This window comes from Carassius auratus, chromosome 21, assembly GCF_003368295.1.
Source record: "Carassius auratus strain Wakin chromosome 21, ASM336829v1, whole genome shotgun sequence".
Taxonomy (NCBI): Eukaryota; Metazoa; Chordata; class Actinopteri; order Cypriniformes; family Cyprinidae; genus Carassius; species Carassius auratus.
Genome location: NC_039263.1, coordinates 14,430,999 through 14,449,799, shown reverse-complemented (window position 1 = coordinate 14,449,799; position 18,801 = coordinate 14,430,999). Strand labels below are relative to the sequence as shown.

At 37.0% G+C, this 18,801-nt stretch overlaps 1 protein-coding gene across 1 annotated transcript in view; it reads right to left on the bottom strand.

The window, feature by feature from the left end:
- The window catches only part of myo5b (myosin VB), a 54,706-nt gene that overhangs the window by 29,024 nt on the left and 6,881 nt on the right, over positions 1-18,801 (bottom strand). The window contains exons 2-5 of the mRNA XM_026196187.1: positions 13,558-13,668; positions 12,634-12,805; positions 9,065-9,209; positions 6,217-6,373 (exon numbers count right to left, since the gene is read on the bottom strand). Of these exons, the coding sequence (XP_026051972.1) occupies positions 6,217-6,373; positions 9,065-9,209; positions 12,634-12,805; positions 13,558-13,668 (585 nt within the window). The remainder of the gene's footprint in view (positions 1-6,216; positions 6,374-9,064; positions 9,210-12,633; positions 12,806-13,557; positions 13,669-18,801) is intronic.

Sequence of the window (18,801 nt, the reverse complement as noted above, 5' to 3'; positions counted from 1 at the left end):
CGTATTTTTGCCTATTTCGTGTGATGTTCTTATTGAGGCTCAGAAAAGTGATACTACATTAGAGAAGTGTCGTCTCAGTGCGGATAGTGAAAAATCACCGTCGCATAACCATCAGTTTTATTGGAACAACACTGTGTTAATGCGTAAATGGAATGCTCGATTATCGAGTGATGAAAATTCAGACGATTGGAATGTGGTCCATCAGATTGTCGTACCCTCGAAATTTCGACAGCATATTTTGAGTCTGGCACATGATCATCCTTGGTCTGGGCACCTCGGTATAACTAAGACTTATAATCGGGTGCTCCAACACTTCTTCTGGCCTGGGTTGAAGACTGATGTGTCTCAATATTGTAAAACTTGCCATACATGTCAAGTAGTAGGAAAGCCCAATCAGATTGTGCCACCTCCTCCACTCCGTCCTATTCCGGCTGTGGGTGAACCTTTTGAACGCGTCCTTGTAGATTGTGTTGGTCCACTTCCGCGAACTAAATCTGGTTCTCAGTATATTTTAACAATTATGTGCACTGTCACACGATTTCCGGAAGCAATACCGTTACGGAATATAACTGCCAAATCTGTCACCAAAGCTCTAACCAAATTTTTCACAACTTTCGGATTGCCGAAAATTGTTCAAACAGATCAAGGTACTAATTTTTTGTCTAAAATATTCCGAAATGTGTTGAAAGCCTTGACCGTGTCACATGTCACCTCCAGTGCCTATCATCCAGAATCGCAGGGGGCTCTGGAGCGGTGGCATCAGACACTGAAATCCAGTCTGCGAAAATATTGCCTGGAGGCGGGGAATGAGTGGGATGATGGAGTCCCTTTGGTTTTATTTGCTTTGCGTGATGCGCGACAAGAGTCACTTGGTTTTAGTCCGTCTGAATTGGTCTTTGGGCATAATGTACGGGGTCCTTTAAAAGTACTGAAAGACAAATTTTTTGTTACCGGTAACTGAGAAACGTAATGTGCTCGATTTTGTTTCTCGTACTCGTGAACGGTTACAAAAGGCTTGTGCTGTCGCAAAAGAAGCTCTTTCTCGCTCTCAAAAGAAAATTAAACGTTGTTTTGACAAGCAGGCGGTCAGGCACGTGCACAGGTAGGGCTCAACCTGTGCAGAGCACATGCCCTTTTTGCCCTTACACTCCGAAGTGCCCTTTTTTTTGGTGTTTTTTTTTTTTTTTTTTCAATGCTATTGGTCACCATTTACTAGAGGTGGGCAGATCGATACTAATATCGATAATATCGATACCAACGTTGGTATCGGTATTGATCGATACCAACGGGAAAATATCGATACTTAAGTTTCAGTTTCTCACGTTTTGCGACCTGGCCGTGTTTGTCAAAATGCTGCTACTGTCACAGAGCAGAGCAAGCTCTCAAGAGTGCTGCTCGTGCTCGACACTGCTCTCCGCCCCCTCTCCTGTGTTGTACCGTCACGTGACTCACCACTAGCGCTACTTTCTTTTACTGTCTATGGCTACCACCAGCAGTCAGGCGCGCGCACCGCTCAGCCGCGCATTTCTAACAGCAGTCAGTCAGAGGCGGAGAGAAAGAGGAGCGTTGTATGGCTGTATTTTCAGGCCGATCTACCCTTTTTGTGTTAGCTGTGAAAGGGATACTAGTTTCTATATTTAAACTACACACAGATGTGCACCAGACTTAATTATTTTTATTATTTATTATTTTATCTATAGCTGATTCTCCAAGAGCAGTGGATATTACAAGGCGCCTATCAGAAATGATTGTGAACGACCTGCAGCCTCTTTCCATAGTGGAAGATGTCGGCTTCAGGAATTTTGTACAAGGAGAATTTGTTTTACATTGTGAAGTAAAACTTTGTGACTTTGTTTTAGAAAAAAAATCCTGAAAAGAAGTGCACTAAAGAGGAGAAACATTTTTTTTATTAACATGCTACTTGAAAAGAGAATTTGTTTTTACATTTTTTTTTATATTTGTGAAGTAATCATTTTGTAACTTTGTTTATTTAAATAAAACAGAAGTAACCAAAAGTTGTTTCTGAACAAAAGCTTTTGTAGTACTGATTAATAACCCAAAATGCAAATCACAAAAACAATTAAAAGTCATGAAAATTCATTTAGATTTAGGCTGAAGACGCATCCACCTTAATTATTAAAAAGTATTGGTATTGGTATCGGTATCGGCGATACTGGCCCTGTATTTACTTGGTATCGGATCGATACCAAATCTAGCGGTATCGCACACCTCTACCATTTACGTCTGTATGTCTGTTTTACAAATATTTAGCAAATGAAAGTTCTTAAAACAAGCTTGTGTAAATCTAATTCGATTCTCAAGCTGTCAGTAAGCTGATAACTCCGCCCCCTCTATATTCATTGAATCAACTGAAGTTCCACAGCAGCCGCACAGTAGACAACAGCTGAGCTGAACAGTTTTGCGAAGGGTAAATAAATATCTTGTTTTTTGAATAAGTACTACTAAACACTATGTCTATAAAGGCTCATATTTTATTTATTGGATGTCTGTCTGACTGGCTGAGACATGTGGGACGCATAGACAGTAAAAGGTGGGACGTCGCCTGAGAGAGAGGGCTAGCATTTGCCATCTAGTCATAGCCAATACATAGCCAACACTTAAATAGCCTGGGCATATAGTAGCATTTCATCTTTTATAAAATGCGATTTTGGCCAAATGCATTTTACCACAGGAAAAACTGAGCGCTCCGTCTATATAGCTAAAAAAACTAGTTTGTAACCTGTAGATGAAAATGTAATGTGATCCTGGCAGCGGCAGGCGCCGTCGCCGTTTTAATGACGGACAAAAAAAATAAATAACATTTACACGCATTCGCTGGTCAAAAACGATATATTGATAACAACAACATATAATTTTTTTTTTTTACCATCGGAAAATCATAACAAGTTTCGTACTGGAATTTACACAAAGCAGCGAGTGATCCTCGTCACCTAGATAACTATATTTCTAAGAAATTTCTTCTTTGATTTATGATTGCTGATACACTTAATTTTTTAACATTTAGGATAATCATGTTATGGTATACTCTCCGTATACTCTCTGTATAAAAAGTAGTAAAACATGGTTTTACTACAGTAATGTAGTAGTAACTAAAAAAAATTACAGAAGATCACTGTGAAATCTTTATATTTTATCATGCAGAATGTAATTCATGATTCATTCCAAGGCTTCGTTTATTTGATCCAAAATACAGCAAAAACAGTAATATAGTGTAATATTTTTACAATTTTAAATAACTGTTTTCTATTTGAATATTTTTTTAAATGTAATTTATTTTTGTGATCAAAGCTGAATTTTCAGCATCATTACTGCAGTTAGTACTCTTCAGTGTCACGTGATCCTTCAGAAATGCTTTTCACTGCAACTGTACTTTTCACACTATTTTTATTTATTTTTTCATTGCTGGCTTATTTTAGGGAAAGTGTAGTGAATAGGAGACCTTCAAGAAACCAACATCCCTGGTCCACCACAGTATCAAATTTTTGCCAGGTAGGCGGAAACATGTTGGATATGTTATAGTAACGGTATGGCTATAGTTTCTTATAATCTGGAATTGAGTTGTACCGTAGTGTTGGACATAATTACTTAAATTATATTTCAAAAAAGTTAGTCAAAAATACTTGACTCATTGCTCACCTTCCCCTCTTCTCAATGTCATTCATAAAAATGTTAACCAAATAATACAAATTAGCTTATGAAACCAAACAGAATAGCTAAAAAAGAGAATATATATAATTGATATAAAAAAAGGGAGGGGGTGCCCTTTTTCAGTTTCAGCACATGCCCCTCAAAAGGTCTGTGCACGGCCCTGCAGGCGGTGGTGCGGAAGTTTGAGCCTGGAGAAAGAGTATTGGTGTTGCTCCCTTCACCTGGTTCTGCCCTAGCTGCACGTTTTGCAGGTCCTTATTTGAGTAAGAGTAAGCTGAGTGACACTGATTATATAGTTCATACCCCAGAACGACAACGGAAGACACGTTTGTGTCATGTGAATATGTTGAAATCATATAAGGCCCGAAATGAGAAAACTGAGGGGAGTAACGTGTCTGAATGTGAGAAACCGGTGTCAAACGTGGAGCGAGTGTCGTTGCTGTCCCATTCAATGGATTCTGAGGATGTAGATGATGGGTTGAAAATGTCCACGGAAATGTTAAATGGTGGCCACTTCTGAGGTTTTAAGAGTTTTACCATCTCATTTATCTTATTTATCTAGCGACCAGCGTCAGGATGTGATTGACTTAGTAGAGAGTTATCCTAACCTGTTTAGTGATGTTTCGTCTGGAACTTCTGTCATCCAGCATGATATTGAAGTGGGTAATGCAGTTCCAATAAAACAGCTTACCCCGTAGGTAAGAGGGAAATCATGAAACGTGAAGTGAACTATCTGGTCCAGAATGGTTTTGCCAAAAAGAGTAGTAGCCCTTGGAGTTCACCATGCATTTTGGTACCTAAAGCTGACGGTTCATTCCGTTTTTGTACTGATTTTCGCAAGGTGAATTCTGTTACTGTACCTGATGCATTTCCGTTGCCTCGTATAGAGGACTGTATTGATAATCTTGGCACAGCTCGGTACATTATGAAACTAGACCTTTTAAAAGGCTATTGGCAGGTGCCATTGACTGAACGTGCTTCTGACATTTCTGCCTTTGTGACTCCCGATTTCTTCTTTCAGTATACACGGATGGCATTCGGGCTACGAAACGCACCGGCAACCTTTCAAAGATGAATGTCTATGGTTTTGGGTGATGTGCCAAACTGTAACATTTATCTTGATGACGTAGTTATTTATTCTTCTACGTGGATTGAGCACATTTCTACCTTGCACAATGTTTTTAGTCGATTGACAGCCGCCTCCCTAACGTTAAATCTGATGAAATGCGATTTTGCAAAAGCCTCTGTTATCTATCTAGGAAAACGGGTTGGAAATGGTCAGGTACGTCCAGTAGACGCAAAAGCGACGGCTATTCTTGACTATCCTGTACCTACTACGAGGCGAGAGTTGAGCAGATTCTTAGGGATGGCTGGCTATTACAGGTGCTTCTGTAAGAATTTCTCGACTGTGGTCGCTCCTTTAACAAAGATGTGCAGTCCTAAGGTTGTTTTTAATTGGACTGATGAATGTCAAAGTGCTTTTCTTTGTGCAAAGTCTCTCCTTTGCAGTGCCCCGGTGTTGTCTGCTCCTGACCTAGCTCGTCCGTTCAAGCTTGAGGTAGACGCCAGCGCGACCGGAGTTGGAGCTGTCCTGCTTCAGAGTGGTGCTGATGGCATATCCCATCCAGTGTCCTATTTTTCTTCTAAATTCAATCGTCATCAGTTGAATTATTCTACTATCGAGAAGGAGACTCTGGCTATGTTGCTTGCTTTGCAGCACTTCGACGTGTATGTTGGATTTAGCTCTACTCCCGTCATCGTTTTTTTTAAATAAAATGTACAACCATAACCAGCGTTTGATGCGTTGGGCGTTAATGGCTCAATGTTATTTTCTTGAGATTCATCACAAGAAAGGAAGTGAAAATGCCGTGGCAGATGCCCTTTCCCGGGGTTAGGTAAACGTATAATGAAATTTCTATGTCTGGGTTGGTGTAACTCCTATTTGCTAATACTGTAGCTTCACTCAGAACCTCGTTCTTTTAAGTGTGGGAGTGTTACGGCTTGTGCCTTGTGAGTTTCTTATCTACAATGTCCTGATTTTTCTTTCTTTTTCTGCGTCTTGAGTTTGATTACTAGGTGTGCCCCGTGCACCTGCGCGTCGTTGTACACCTGCGACTCATCGTACTCGTTGGTGAACGACGCTATTAAGGACGCTGAAGCAGAGCATGACGGTGTGAGGGAGGAGAGAGGAGACTCACCTGCCAACAGCTTGCTTTTCTTTTCTTGTCTTTCTTAATTGGAATTTATGGGGGTTTTTTTGTTGTTGTTTTCATATCTTGAAGTGTCTTGTTGTTAGTTTCTGTTTATCATAGTTTGGTAATCTTTTGTAGAAGTATTTTGGTGTTTATTCCGTTATGATACGTGTTTTCTTAGTTTTGTTTATTTAAATAAATGTTCTAGCCTTTCATTTAGGTCTCACGTATCCTTCTTTATGTTATGCAACCCTTTTCTCTATGAGTTCTAAAGAGGGGTTCGTAACATGTTTCTTAACTGTGTTTAACATCATGTGGTGACTTTAATTCTCACAAGAATTAGTTCATAGCATACCTCCATGATGGGGCTGGAGGCCAGTACTTTCTCTTCGACGCTGGTGTCATTCGCTGAACCTCCCACTGTGGCGAAGAAGCGCATGGCGTACTTTGCGGAAACTGTTTTACCGGCTCCCGACTCGCCACTCACGATTATCGACTGGTTCTTTTCATCTCTGCAGAAGAACAATCAGGTTTAAACACTGATGAAAACAGTGTCGCTATGAATAACTGAGATGATACTGTAAATCCATTGTTAATATTAAGCACATACAACTAATAAGAAGTATATGAAACATAGTATATGAAAGTATATGAAACATAGTTCCCTGGAAAAAAACAATATTCAAATAATTCAGGATAATCAGAATATTTAATAGAAAATGTATTTATTAAAAATGGACACGGTAACATAATTTGAATAAATAAAATTTGTAGTTAGTTTAGTAATTAGATTTAAAATTATGTGGTATGATTTATGCTGGTACCAATATGACATAGGCTTCAAAAATACATAAGCTATAGCCTCATATGAAAATTCTATTAAATTCAATACACATTACTGTCCCCATTGGGAAAATTTGTGTTGGATCCTGGAGCCCGCATACACATGTTCAATCTTATTCCCTAAATGTAGATTCTGCTATAACCTTTGAAATGACAGTAGCATCGGATCGGAATATTTAAACCTGCTTTGGCACAGCCACTGATCCAGAGAAAGCAGTGCTCATCATGTAGCCTAAGCTTCATGTTTGAAAGAGAGACAGAGAGAGAGAATAAAAATTACACTTTAAATATAGATTGTATATTTTACATCATGACAGCAAGTGGGGACCAGTGAGTGTTAAAATTTATTTGACGCAAAAAACTCTGAATGAAACAAGTCTTCACTTATTTATTTCTAATGATTTTTTATTTATTTAGTTATTTTAAAGTAATAGGCCTAAATATTTTTAAATAGACTAATTTATACAATTTTAGACATTTATAAACAGACTCATTTATAACATTAAAATATTTTGTCAGACAGTCATTAGCCCACATATTATTTTGCTTGGTTGTCTTGTTGTTTTGTTTTCAGAAACGTGGGTGAACCGTGATCTATATTCTAAAAATCAAATAGGCTAATAAAAACCACATAGGTTAATGTGTCTACCATCTTACTAATAGTAATACTATTGAAATGTAGTTGCTGCTATTTGAGGTGGGATGCAGTAAAGTTTAGGGACAGGGTGGGTTAGGGTGTAAGGGTTGGGTCGCCGTGATTTTGCCAAGACAGACATGTTCCTGGATCTACATCTTTTGATGATCCTGGATCAACATTGTCCAAAAATACAGACTTAACCCAATCCCTACCCCTAACCTAACCCTACCCATAATTTATTCCTATAATGACAGCTGATTAACAAGGGTGTAGAAGCGCCTAACCCTGATTGTCAGCCTAAAACAGATATTTACTGTTTGATTAACAAGGATGTTGATCCAGAAACATGATGTACTTGGAGAAATCACGTTCACAGAAAGGGATGGGTCAACAGTGTAATTACAAAATTAATTACAGAAATTAATTACAGATGTAATTAAATTCAGGATTTTTTTTTTATATAAGTACAATGTAAAAACATTTATGTACACAATAAGTGCATTGTTTTTAATTATTTAAATGCAAGTCCATAGTAGTTATGACCAACTGATATAAAGTGGCACCAAATACACATTCAAATTAATGAAATTTATATTTATTTTAAATGACCAAATGTTAAATAAATATAAATAGACCAAGTACTTTTTGCTGCGCACAGCAAAATACAGGGTGAGAAAAGATAAAATAAACATTAAAATTGGCTTTTTCCTTGTGGTAGACTAGCCTCATTGCAGTTGACAAATGCAGTTAAAATCCTCCCATCTAAACCCCACCGGATGCTGCTGGTTGGTCTATATGCACCAGACACACACAGATGTCCCAGGAGAGCTACCTCAGAAATACCCAAACGCAGCAAAGAGCCGTTTTGATTATTGAAGTGTCCATTCAGTGAATCTGGCATGTGTAAAACCGATCAAATGTCAACACAAGTCTGACCTCAAGCTTTGCCTTGTCTTTCCCTCCTCTTTGCCTGAGGTTATTTTAGAGCTTTAGCATTACACAAGTCATTAGTAAGTCATGATGTGTCTGCGTGGGATGTTTAGCTCCAGCTTAAACCTGATGTGCAAATGGCTTTGTTTTTTTGTTTCAAGCAACAAAACAAAAAAAACCACATGTAAATACAAAGGTTGGAAGAATGATGTTGCGTGCACTGTGATTATCTGCCCACTCTATCCATTATTGAGTCAAGCTGAACTTTTCAGATTTTGTGTATATACGGAACTGAATCTCATTTGAATAACTGACTGTCCACACAGTGTTTGCTGTGATTTGCACAGATCAGATTTCATGTAGTTTGTTGCATTTCAGACTATCTAAATATGATCGGATTTCATTCAGATCTGCACTACATTTGGGTTGACAGTCTGAACGAGGCTTTAAAAACTTAAACTTTTCTTGAGAAATGCTTATTCCAAGAATTTGGAATGGCTTTTACCTAAAAAGAGTTCTCTAAGAATAAAAGAGAAAGTAAAACCTTTTGTAACAGTTTAAATATATTTCTGTCTCTTTTAATACATTTAATGCATCACTGATAAATAAAAGCATTAATTGCCTTTAAAAAATCCTCCATTTAATTATACAATCAGAATTGAACTGTATGTTTTAGATTTGTTGACTTGGGAGTGGTTTTGAAAGAGGGGGTGTGTTTGAAGCTATTAAGATGTCAGAAAATGATTTATAGCATCAATAACTTTTTTAGGACTATTATAAAATGAGTACAAACCTGGCCATCTGTTTGTACGCTTCCTCCGCCACAGCAAATATATGAGGGTCCATGTCCCCCATGTTCTGGCCGCTGTATGCATTGATGACTTCTTCTCCATAGATCTGAAGCTGCTCGTATGGGTTGATGGCCACCAAAACGATTCCTAAAAAGAGAGATTGATATAGCTTTACTCCTACAACTGTGCTGTACTGGTGATCCACGGTACCACATCAATTAAATCAGACGGAATCTTGAGGATACTGATAAAATAAACAAGTTAATTAAATATTCGCTCAGAAATCTCAACTAAAATATCAGGAGACTGGAATGATGTCACAACAAGCAAAATGAGTTTAATGCATGATGGGTCATCTTCAAAGAGCGAACACAAAACAGACACATGCCTGTGAAAGTAAAAAGGAGCAAACATAAAAGAGGAATTATAAGGCAACAGGCACTGACGACACCTGACAGAGGCAATAATGAGAATCATTCAGTCATTACAAAACACAATAGAGGGAACCAACAATAAAACAAGACAAACATTTAGACATTAACTATCTGTGAGACCGTATGACCATGGCCTAGGTGTATACACTGTAAAACAGCCTACACTCTTTTTGATTGCCTCAGAACTTTTCAGTAGAAGTAACACACCCACAAATAAAAAGTAAACCCAAAATGCAACAACCTTTTAACAAGGGCATGCTGTCGTAGGGACCGTAACTAATAGAAACCCTGAATGTAATGAGTGCTGACTACATAGAGATGCTGTCTTTGTTCCTCTCCAGTAAAGTCTGTTGACCCTGGATACACAATTACCATATTTACAGTTAGTGAGAAGTAATTTGCAGGAAGCCCGGAGAACCCCACTTTAGAAATCAAAATCTGTCTCACAAGATAGTAACTACAATGAAGAGTGAAATTACAATTAAACTAGGACATTCATCACCAGTGTTTGGAGTAACGCATTACAGCTAACGCGAGTTACGTAATCAGATTTCTTTTTGTAAGTAAGTAGTAAAGTAACGCTAAGAAAATATAATAAGATATAAGAAAATATATTTTTACTTTTTCAGATAAGTAACGCCAGTTACTTAGAATAAAGTTCCATTAGTTAATGTTATTTAATGTATTACTTCACATGAACAAACAATAAACAATACATTTATTATAGGGGTGTGCACGGAGAGTTGAACATTCAAATATTCGTTCTGCTCTAATTATTCGATAAATAAAAATGATATTCGAATTTCGAAAAAAAAAAAAAAAAGTTCACAAAACCTAATTTGGTCACTTTCTGTGATTCTCCACGGCATATTTGAAGATGTATGCAAGCAAAAAATAATTAATTAATGAATAAGGGGCCGTTCACATATCGAGCCTAATAACGTGTGGAAAACGCTAGGCGTGCCGCTTTCTTCTTCTTTCCAAAACGCTCGGGCAGAAGCGCTCCTGAGGCGTTTGCCAATGACGCGCTCTCTCCATGAAGACGCAGAAATTTCAGCAAAGGATAAATGGATTTCCAGCACAAAAAAATCACTTTCAGTAGCTCTGCTACTAAATTTAATTAAAAATGGCAATCCATATACAGCTATGATCAGCTGTTCCTTCATCTTGGCTAAGCTTTCAAAGCTGTTACGGGAAAGGATGAAGCTGATTGTTTAGTTCTTGTCACATGACCTACGGTGCGCTTGTGGCATTCTGAAAAGTTGAGATGTTTTTAACTCGATGCGGTGCGGACACACCTGGAAAAAACAGGCGTGTCGCACCGCGTCGCTGCCATTATGGAAGCTACATACCCTACATTGGAAATTACTAACATGAGCGCGCAAAAGACGCGATATGTGAATGGCCCCTAAGAACTGCGGTCTTCTAAATAACTTTAAATATGCAGTGGAGAATAACAGAAAGTGACCGATTTCAAGAACATTGTTGCGGCATCTCTAAAGCAACGAATAAACACCGCTAACTTGGAGAATGCAGTGAAAACTCCTCTTCTCACATCTGCCCTAGACCCTCGGCACAAACATCTCAGGTTTCTCGATGATGAAAACATGAGAGAAGTAAGAAAGTTCATTGATGCGAGTGGTGCGGATGCAGCCGCCGCCAACGATGAAGAGGATGCAATGCTTACTCGTCGGAAAAGGCTGAGCCAGTTCTTCAGCAATGATTACAGAGTCCAGCCGAAACGAGTGGGAACAGTTCTTGCTGGAGCCATGTATTTCCCCAGATGAGGATCCCATTCAGTGGTGAAACGAAAACACGAAGCGCTTTAAAAGTTTAAAAGTTAAGTGTAGGCTACGTTCTACAATAGTCTAATTGCTGCAGGCTGCTTTACAGTTTTTCTTTGTTCACTTTTTTTTTTTTGCTTTTAATCTGTACTTTTGTTTGTTTGCATGCATTGTTAAAGGTTTTCAGCTACAAAACACGATGTGTAATGTTCAAGCTTATTGTGTGTAAGCTTGTTCAAAATGATGGAAACAATAAATGTTGCTGAAAAATAACGTCTGTCTCATTAAACTTAATTTAAATAAACAAATATTCGAATATTCATTTTTTTGTGAGCTCAAATATTCGAATGTGATATTTGCGGAAAACGTCCATCCCTAATTTATTACTGTATTTATTAATCTTTTTTAATGTTTGCTCAGGAAAATACAGTTATTCATTGTTAGTTCATGTTAATTCACAGTGGATTAACTAATGTTAACAAGCACAACTTTTGATTTGAATAATGCATTAGTAAATGTTGAAATGAACATGAACTAAGATTAATAAATGCTGTAGAAGGATTGTTCTTGCTTAGTTCATGTTAACTAAAGTAGTTAACTAACATCAACTAATGAAACCTTATTCTAAAGTGTTATCAAAATCAGATTTAGTTTTACTCAAAATTAATAAAAACAGTTAAAAGCAACTCAAAATTTGACTCAAAGCTTCAATAGTTAAATAATACAAATATCCTTTATGCCTTTAATACAATTTTATTAACTAATTTGCTGCTGACCTTCGATGATGCAATTCAACCATACCAATAAGAAAAATAACATAAGATAAATTAACATTTCTTCTTTTTTTATTGCTGAAATAAGAGTGTTGAACTTTCTTCTTCTGTGTTCTACTGTACAGACGTGAATTTAATTTTCCTTCAGCCTGAGGCTTTTGGTGTGAAAAGGCTTTTACATTTGCCAAAAATAGAACTTTTATCAAGCAAGCCCCGCCCTAATTTTTAAAAGTAACGCAAAAGTAACATAACGCATTACTTTCAATAATAAGTAACTAAATAACGTAATATGTTTCTTCATTAGGAAATAACGCAATATTGTAATGCATTACTTTTAAAAGAAACAATTCCTGAAAATAAAAAGTGTATCTCACATCTGGATTTAAGAACTACCAACGAAGCACACTTCCAGTAACCAACCATGTAAATATATTTATCAAGTTATGATCATAATAGGACAAATATAAACACAAATAAATATAAAATGACCAATACATCAAAGCCATTCTCTTTAACACAAACACACACACACACACACACACACACACACACACACACACACACACACACACTGACTTACCGCAGTAGGTGTAAATGTGATTGGACTCGAGGAAGCGGACCTTGAGGTTGTGGAGCACAGCAGGCTCGTGGAGGTAGCTGAGAGCCGTGAGGTCATTCTCTCCTACCAGAATATCAGGATTCCGAAGAAACGGAAGTGCATTGTGTTTGGGACCAATTGAATATTCTAACGTCTAGGAATGGAGACAGTAATGCCATTAAGAAGAAACAGTAGATTAGAGATTGATGGGATTCAAACCACAATGTCAAGTAACTCCATGGGCTTTTGGCCGACTGAGAGTGTTAGTAATGCATTACAGGCACAAGAGCTTCAATAAGTTATGCTGATCTTTATTTCATCTACTGGTTTATTTAGGTTTCCCCAACATTGTTTTTTGATAATACACTCGAGAATATGGCGTACAACCTTTCCTCTCAGGACCTGCCCTTCTTAGACACCAAAACATGATTACTGATTCATAAGACACACTTTCCTCAGTACGGTGAAACTCAAACTAATGCAGGAAGTGTTAGGATCTGGTTTAGTACACAATTGCTGTGTCATGATTGAGATTTTTTGTTTTGTAGTCAGAGGAGAAAATAATAATAAAATTTTTCTTTGTGCCAATTTTGTCGACTAGACGCACCTTTTTTTTTGGCTACTTTTCAAATATAAGTCAAATATAACTATTTCAAACACTTCTTTTTTTTTTTTCTTGGTTGTCCTAGACCCAGAATTTTGATTTTAATATGAAAATTATTCTAAACATAAACCGTTTCAATGTTTATTGTTTGAACAATTTCCCACAATGACAAAAAATAATTACCTCCTAATATTCTTTTTTTCCCACCGGCATTTTTTTGTTTTAAATTTAACAATAAAACAAGTCGTTACAGTGAATGCAAGATTTGTTGGTGAAAGATAAAGGGGAGGGTTTTTGCTTACCGATTCATCTTCTAATTGGAGATGAAGCACTGTGTCACCCTCCTTAAAATCCTTGATGATTTCAGCAGCCTTCCAAACCTCTTCTGGGTCAGGGATCCAAACCCGGGTGTACTGAAACACAGATAAAAACCACCTTGAAATAAAAGAAACCTCTGATATCCCACCATAAGCTCAATCAACACATATGAAAGCAACACATCTGTGTCAGTGTAATATGAACATACAATCATGGTTTTGCTTATGTAAGAAGACAACAACCCAAGTGGTCATTCATCTTCCCAGTGAGGAACTGGCAAAACTGAATAAAGCTGAATACAGAAGAACTCCAATGCTTTTATCAACAGACTCTGTTTATAACTGGAGGATCAGCAGTACAGGCAGAAAAGTTAACAGAGATAAATCAGTACCGCAGCAGGATGTAGACAAACTATGTTTGCAGAATTTGGCGTAACCTTCAGATAAAATGCTGCTCCATGTTATTTAGAGAAGAAAATTACTCAAATGGGATGCGTATGTGTTTGAGGTTGTCTGCCCTGAAAAATGAGACAATCTGATATGTCTGAATCAACTGCTGGATGTACTCAAGTAGTATTCTAGCAAATAGTCTTTGAGTTAATATATATAAGTAGCTGCTGGACAACTAGTTGGTCATCATGACACAGAGAGAGGTCTGCATTACCCAGCAAAAGACTAATGGAGAGGGATTCCTTCCTGTTACCCTGAGAGTTAGCCAAGATATTAAAGAAAGTGAGAGCCTCATGAATCAAATAAAAATATATACCACTAATAATAAACCATATCGTCTTGTGTCTAAACATTTGTGTGTAGGTGATAAACTGAAATCAAGCTGAAGGCTAAGAGGATGTAATGAGAGTGCTGTTATCTCTCCTGAAGGCGGTTAGATAGTTTCCGCTGGCGATCTGTGTGTAAAGAACGCAGCTCTTGACCTTCAAAAAAATCCAGGAAACACACTCTGGTGAATAAGCCGCTTAAAGAGCTGCAAGTTTATTAGAAGCACATTCAGTGGCTTAATCCACCACAACTCTGTATGATGAGCTTTAATAGATTCTTAACTAATAAATCATGCTCTAATATTAAGCAGCAACCAGTTAAACGCGGTTATAAAGTCTCACATTGGAACAACAGGGATATTTGAACCAAAAAAGAGAACTTGGTCTTCCTTGGGTCATTCCAAAATTGTATGACTTACTTTCTTCTGTGCAACATAAAAAAACATATTCTGAATAATGTACGTGCGGTCACCAAAATGGTTTGTTTTCCAACTTTCTTCAAAATATCTTCTTTTGTGCTCCACAGAGGAAAGTCACACAGGTTTAAAACAACATAAGGGTGAGTAACTGATGACAAAATGTTCAGTTGTCACTTTACCTATAGCACTGCATCCGTTTCAAAACGCTGTCTGACACCAAATTGACTTCGGTGTGTAAGATTACATTTAACAGTGTTATTAAATTATAATAGGATTAGGAAATATAAAAAAGGTTTGGTTTATTGTCTCACAAACAGAAGTTGCCCTCAATTGTGTACAATACGGAAAAGACAACTCAGTCCTTCCTGTAAACGCCTGAACTTTGCACAGTGTTGTCCACTGAAGTGGCTCCACATCAGAGACTTCCCAGGTGACCACAGTATTTTCAGTCCTAGTCAGAGGCGGAGTGAGATACTCAAGATACTACTGAATCAGGTGCTGAATCTGAGTGGGCTGCTCTTTGATAGATTACCCATGTGACACTTTCACATGGCGTTAGTTGCAAAAAGCACGTACATCCCTGAATGTCTTAAATAAGTTGTATGCACGGAAAGGAGGTGATTTTTGTTATTCTTGTTCATACCTGATTTTAAACAAAGATATATGACAACTAGCAAAGCCTTAATTTCTACAAGTCACACCTGCAGCCTGACTGAATGCCAAGATCTTATTGGGATCATCATACATTCTGGGACAAAAAAGGACAAAAAAGTGCATGGTGTGTATCCAGTTCATCTGATCTAGTCTGACACAATGGGGACGTACTTTAACGGAGATGAGTGAAATGTCGGGATGTACTGAACAGAGACAGTCTGCCTTTTAGGAGTCTGTGCTGTGCTTCAGGCAGAAATAAAAAGGAAAAAAATGGGAGCGAACAGTGAGATTCACCGAGACACAGCGGAAACAGACATTTCGATCGAACAGCAGGGGTCCTGTCTGGCTTTGCAGCCAACTCACGTCACTCCATGTTTTACTGTTTCAGTGCAGCGTTCAAAGGGGCTCAAGAGACACAAGTAGCTTGACGATAATAAGAGCTGATGGTACGGACTCATCTTAAACTTTTTGGAGCACTGCATAATTTTCGGGAAGTGGAAAACAAGTAAGCTGTCCCCTCAAGGGGTCCAGTGTTAGCAACCAACGAGTAACAATTTGCTAGACAGTGGCATAGGTATTTATAATTTCAAGAGAAAAGGTTAATGTGAGTGTAAGATGATTTAGTCAACTTCTTAAAAAATGTATGAATGACAGCGCACATTAAATAATTAAAAAACTAGTGGTATTTATTTTTAAGAAACCAAGCGCAACTTTCAAATAAATGCTGTTCTTTTGCTGTTCTGTTCTTTCCATTCATCAAATAATCCAGAAAAAATGCACAAAAATATCAAGCAGCAGAAAAGTTTAAGTTTTGATAATAATAAGAAACATTTCTTGAGCATAATAAAATCAGCATATTAGAAACATTTCTGAAAGATCATATGACATTAAGATTGAAAATGCAGCTTTGCAATAACATAGATACATTTTAAATTATAATAAACCAGTAAACAGGAGGAAATTAATTTATTTTATTGTAATAAAATCACTATAGTATTGTTTTTATTGTATTTTTGATCCATTAAACACAGCCTTGGTGAGCATAAAATAACTTTCAAAAATATTTTTTAAATCCTATTAACCCTTAATTTAAAAAGGTACACCGTTTAATAATAAAAAAAAAAGATTTAAACAGAATATGGTTATTGTTTTACATTTAATTAAAAAATAATAATAATAATTTTGTAAGTGCATAATGTGCTTCAAAAAGTCAAGACAAGGTTAGGTTTAGCCACACTGGCTGATAATGCTGGTTTCATGTGTGCCTTCTCACACAGATAAGTACACACAATAGTTACATAAATTCTCAGAAATATGGGTTTTAATCTTATCAAAAATGCCACTTTGGGGCTAAAGTACGTATGAAGTGACCTTTGTAAAAAAAATAAAACCCTACAAACCTGAACAGGATCATAATTAAGGACGCCTGTGGTTTAGATTTGTGCTTGGACCTCATTTGTGTCCTGGAAACTACCTTTGACTAAACCCTTGTGCTGGACACAAAATAATGATGACTTAACTGCTAGGTTTATACCTGGGCAATCTAGAATTGCTGATACAGATAAAAACTGACCTATTATTATTATTAACTGTTATACGAAGAACAAAATTCAATTGAAAAATACTAGAAACCTGCCCATTCAAGAATATTCAAAACACAAACCACAGACACTCGACGTGAGTACGAGGAATCTGGGACAGGTGTGATAAGCAAATGTACCTTATCCCATGAAGACATGCATGCTGCAATAACATTGTTTTAATTATCCTTTTGAAAGCTTTAGGTACATACAGCAGAGGAGCTCCACAGATGGGCGTGTGTACAGAAAGCAAAATGAATGAACTGAAATATGATGCTTGGACGTCATTAGTTTCTCAGTTGCCCTGATATAGAGGTGTTTGAGTAGAGTAGGCCACATGGAGCTGTGCAACACCATCCGCTTATTTGGCTTGTAAATGATTCTCTGATGACAAAACATTTGGAGTATATGATGACAGCCACAGCGGAGGATTGTGATTGGAGGCCTGGGTGATTTTCTACATTAATCAAGGAAGTAACAACAGTTCCAGGGTTGTACTTACTGTACAGTGAAGACTTTTAAACAAAATATCATCTGTGTCAGCTCATTAAGGGCATAGCATTACAGCAGTGTTTTTAGAGCAACATCACGGTAATAGGGTTAATTAACATAATTGAAAATTACAGTAATGATACATGACAAACATTTGTTTAAATAGATGTGATGCTTTAAAGAAAACCAATTTCTGGTTCAGGATGCATATCAAATACATATCAATAACGCATAACAAAACTAGTGTCGCAACAATTTATGCAATACACGCTAATAATTAAATCTGTGTGCATGGAAAACACATTAAGTCAGGAAAGCATTAATATTCTTCTAAATGTATTTATCATTTTAAATTTAGTGATTGAATTTAGAAATTGTTGGGAACTTTTGGGATAATGTATGTACACAACTGCATGAAATAATTCACGCTGGAGGTTGTTTTTGGATATTTTATGAAGAAAACATTACATATTGTGTTTTTAAAATGAAATGTGTGTATAATGTTTGATAGACAATATTTAGCACAATGTAGAATTACAGCTAGAAAAACTAATTCTCTAGTCTAAACATACTAAAAATACTGACTTTATTACTACTTTTGTGGCGATTTTAAATGATGAGGTTGATATGGCCATGGTCATAAATGCATAAAAGCACACTGTATGTGGTAAAATCGTATGTCACGTGACGTAAACTGAGAACATGGTGAATGAACAAATGCCTCATTACCAATACAGTGATAGCAAAGAACTCAGGAAGGGTGAAGCCCAATGAAACAATAGAGTCTATTTGGTCCTACCTCTGTTTTAGGTTGGGGACAAACACTGGCCCCCTTTCATACAATTAATTAATTAATATCACTTTGTGCTCCAGTGCTGAGCATGTCCTATTTTTAAAAGCACAGGCACACAAAGAGCAAATCCCCATCAAAACACACCCACAGTGTCCAGTCAAATATGCCTGTAATGTGTCTTTAACTTGGTGTGGAAAGAATGCATGATTGGCAGATTATAAGATTAGGGATATTTTAAAGTTTTAACAGCTTGTAGTGGCTAAATCATTCTTTATAGTTGCCTGAGCACAAATTATGGCATCATAACAACTGACATCATAAAAAGACTGGATCATCTAAGAAACCTTACATATGCAAATAAAATAATATTAGCTTAGCAACATGCTAACACATGATCAGAATCAACTGGGAGTGTCTCTTACACACTACACAGATTGTTAATGGTGTCTTCAGTAAAGAGGTCTTCAACCATACATTTGTTTTATGATTCTCGTAGCTTCATAACATTAAGGTTG